At 44.2% G+C, this 3,002-nt stretch overlaps 1 protein-coding gene across 1 annotated transcript in view; it reads right to left on the reverse strand.

Moving 5' to 3' along the window:
• Positions 1-2,765, reverse strand: part of LOC104983958 (von Willebrand factor A domain-containing protein 8-like) — a 186,721-nt gene extending 183,956 nt beyond the window's left edge. The window contains exon 1 of the mRNA XM_010833524.1: positions 2,664-2,765. Coding sequence (XP_010831826.1) covers positions 2,664-2,765 — 102 coding nt within the window. The remainder of the gene's footprint in view (positions 1-2,663) is intronic.
• Between the last annotated feature and the right edge of the window lie 237 nt (positions 2,766-3,002).

Here is a 3,002-nt window from a genome sequence, read left to right on the forward strand (position 1 = left end):
AAGAGTCTTCTCCAACACCACAATTCAAAAGCATCAATTCTTCGGCACTCAGCTTTCTTTATAGTCCAACTCTCACATCTATACATGATGACTGGAAAAAACATAGCTTTGACTAGACAGACGTTTGTTGGTAAAGTAATGTCTCTGCTTTTCGATATACTATCTAGGTTGGTCATAGCTTTTCTTCCAAGGAAGAAGCATCTTTTAATTTCATGGCTGCAGTCACCATCTGCAGTGATTTTGTAGCCCCCAAAATAAAGTCTCTCACTGTTTGCATTGTTTCCCCGTCAATTTGCTATGAAGTGATGGAACCAGGTGCCATGATCTTAGTTTTCTGAATGTTGAGTTTTAAGCCAACTTTTTCACTCTCCTCTTTCACTTTCATCAAGAGGCTATTTAGTTCCTCTTCACTTTCTGCCGTAATGGTGGTGTCATCTGCATATCTGAGGTTATTGATATTACTTCCGGCAATCTTGATTCCAGCTTGTGCTTCATCCAACCCAGCATTTCGCATGATGTACTCTGTGGGGTGACAATACACAGCCTTGATGTACTCCTTTCCCCATTTGGAACCAGTCTGTTGTTCCGTGTCCAGTTCTGTTTCTTCTTTACTTATTTAACATTTTCTTCTTCTTCTTTTTTTTTTTTTTTTGGTGGCTGCTGCTGCTGCTAAGTCGCTTCAGTAGTGTCCGACTCTGTGCGACCCCATAGACAGCAGCCCACCAAGCTCCCCTGTCCCTGGGATTCTCCAGGCAAGAACACTGGAGTGGGTTGCCATTTCCTTCTACAATGCATGAAAGTGAACAGTGAAAGTGAAGTCACTCAGTCATGCCCGACTCTTAGCGACCCCATGGACTGCAGCCTACCAGGCTCCTCCGTCTGTGGAGGAGGGAGGTAACCTTGATCTTCTCTGAGTTAAGTTTCTGATGCTGGGAAAGATTGAGGGCAGGAATAGAAGGGGGCAACAGAGGATGAGATGGTTGGATGACATCACTAACTCAATGGACATGAGTTTGAGCAAACTCTGGGAGACGATGAAGTACAGGGAAGCTTGGCATGCTGCAGTCCATGGGGTTGCAAAGAATCAGACATGGCTTAGTGACTGAACAAGTTTCTCATTGTTCATTTTAATTACTGATTACTTTCAAATGTTTAGGATCAATTTGAGGATTTTCATAAACCTGCAGAAGAAAAATTCTTTCCTCAACTCTGACACAAAATGTTAGGATATGAAGATTATGTGGAATAAAGAAGCTGGTGTTTGTAAAAAGCACTTAAAATGACAGCTGGCACATGGTGAGTGTATACAAGGGTAATAGGTGACAGAAGATAACCGAGAGACAGACAGAATGAAGAAAGTGCAAGGAGAAGCAGGGCAATGCTCTCTGCCTTATCTGTGAGTATATTATAACATTTTCTACTAGAGGCAGAAACTGCTGCTAGGTAAGGACTATCTCTGGCAAGGACTATCTCACCAGACACCTGAAGCTTCATTTCTCTGCTTGGCCAAGCCCAGACGCACTTTGCCCACTACATGTGCTCGAGTTCCTGTAACTCTTACCAATCTCCTTGTGGACACTAAAATGACAAACAAAAGTGGGTGAGATTGGAAATGAAGACCCAGGGCAGCCAATTAACTAATTAATTTTTAAAAAGTGGATGAGAGTAGACACTAGTTTAGCACGTAGAGAAAGGGCCTGACTCAGAAGGAAGCCAGTGCCGTAGCAAGAACATTAAGAGTCCTCAAACCTGGTCTTCTGAGGTCATTCCTGGACATGATAGAGATAAAATAGCACACAGAACGCTTCAGGACAGGAGAGGACTGGAGCTTGTAAAATCTATCACCCCTGGTTTGGGTAGAGCTGCCTGGAATGGTTGTATGGTTCACCCCACCCCTCTCCATGCGTCTATAGTCTATTCCTCTGGTAACAGCGCTTTGCTACCCTTCTAGAGATTCACTGTTCTCTCCTTCCACGTGATTCTGGTACAGTTGTGCCCGCTCCCACCACACCCAGAGTGAACTCAGAGTACGCCATCTTCCTGACCATGTGACTGGTTTGTTCATGGACATGTGACTCAAACGGAACTAGAGTCTTCCTTAAAACGTACTGCAGACACTGGAAGAAAGAGGGTGGATTCTTCGGGACAGATGAAGGAAAGTGGAAGATGATCTATTTGAAAACATCTTTCCTAGCCCTTTTCATGTGGTTAAAAAAATGCAGTCAAACCAAAGAGGGAAGCAGAGTTGAGCAGAAGCCAGGCGGAAAGTACTGATACCACATAACCCCAAGATGTAGTTGTTTCTGAAAGTAGATTTGCCCCTTTCAGCTACACGCACAAATAATTCCCTTTTTTATTAATATTTAAGCTTATTTTACTTAGTGTTTCCTGCTCTTTGCTTCCCAGAGAGTCCTAATTCATAGAGTACATGATTTGGTTGCAAGGGCTAAGCTCACCATGACTAAGACTGCTGGGGAGCTACAGACAGTTCCTAGTAATGTCCCAGAGGTTCAGAAAATTGCTCCAGGTTCCACTGTGTACCCTCCGTTCTAAACCTCTTCCCTGGTTGCTTATCTCTATTTGTGTCCTGTGGTCTGGTACCTAGATCTCTTTGGATTGACACTTCATGGTCCATTGAGCCTTGTCTTCTATTTCAATCTCACCATGAACTTAGTTCCTCCAAAACCCCTGGGCTGCAGCCTTTGTATCCTGTGGACCCGTATCTCCAGCCTCTGTGCCTGGCCCAGGACCCCTGGGCCTGACATCTCTCCATAAGCAAGAACCACGTTGTCACTTTGTTTTTTTCCATGGGCCCTGGAGCAAACCTTCCAGGTGCCCTTAATATATATTCCCCTTCTTTTCATATTGTTGCCCTTGGCTTTGATTTATGCTATTCAGGAAACCCAAAGGTCAAAATTTTCTCTAGGGTGGTCCAGTGGTTAAGACTCTGAGCTTCCACAGCAGGAGGCATGGGTTTGATCCCTGGTCAGGGCTTATAAGAC

Source organism: Bison bison, unplaced genomic scaffold (genome assembly GCF_000754665.1).
Source record: "Bison bison bison isolate TAMUID 2011002044 unplaced genomic scaffold, Bison_UMD1.0 scf7180017863702, whole genome shotgun sequence".
Classification (NCBI taxonomy): domain Eukaryota; kingdom Metazoa; phylum Chordata; class Mammalia; order Artiodactyla; family Bovidae; genus Bison; species Bison bison.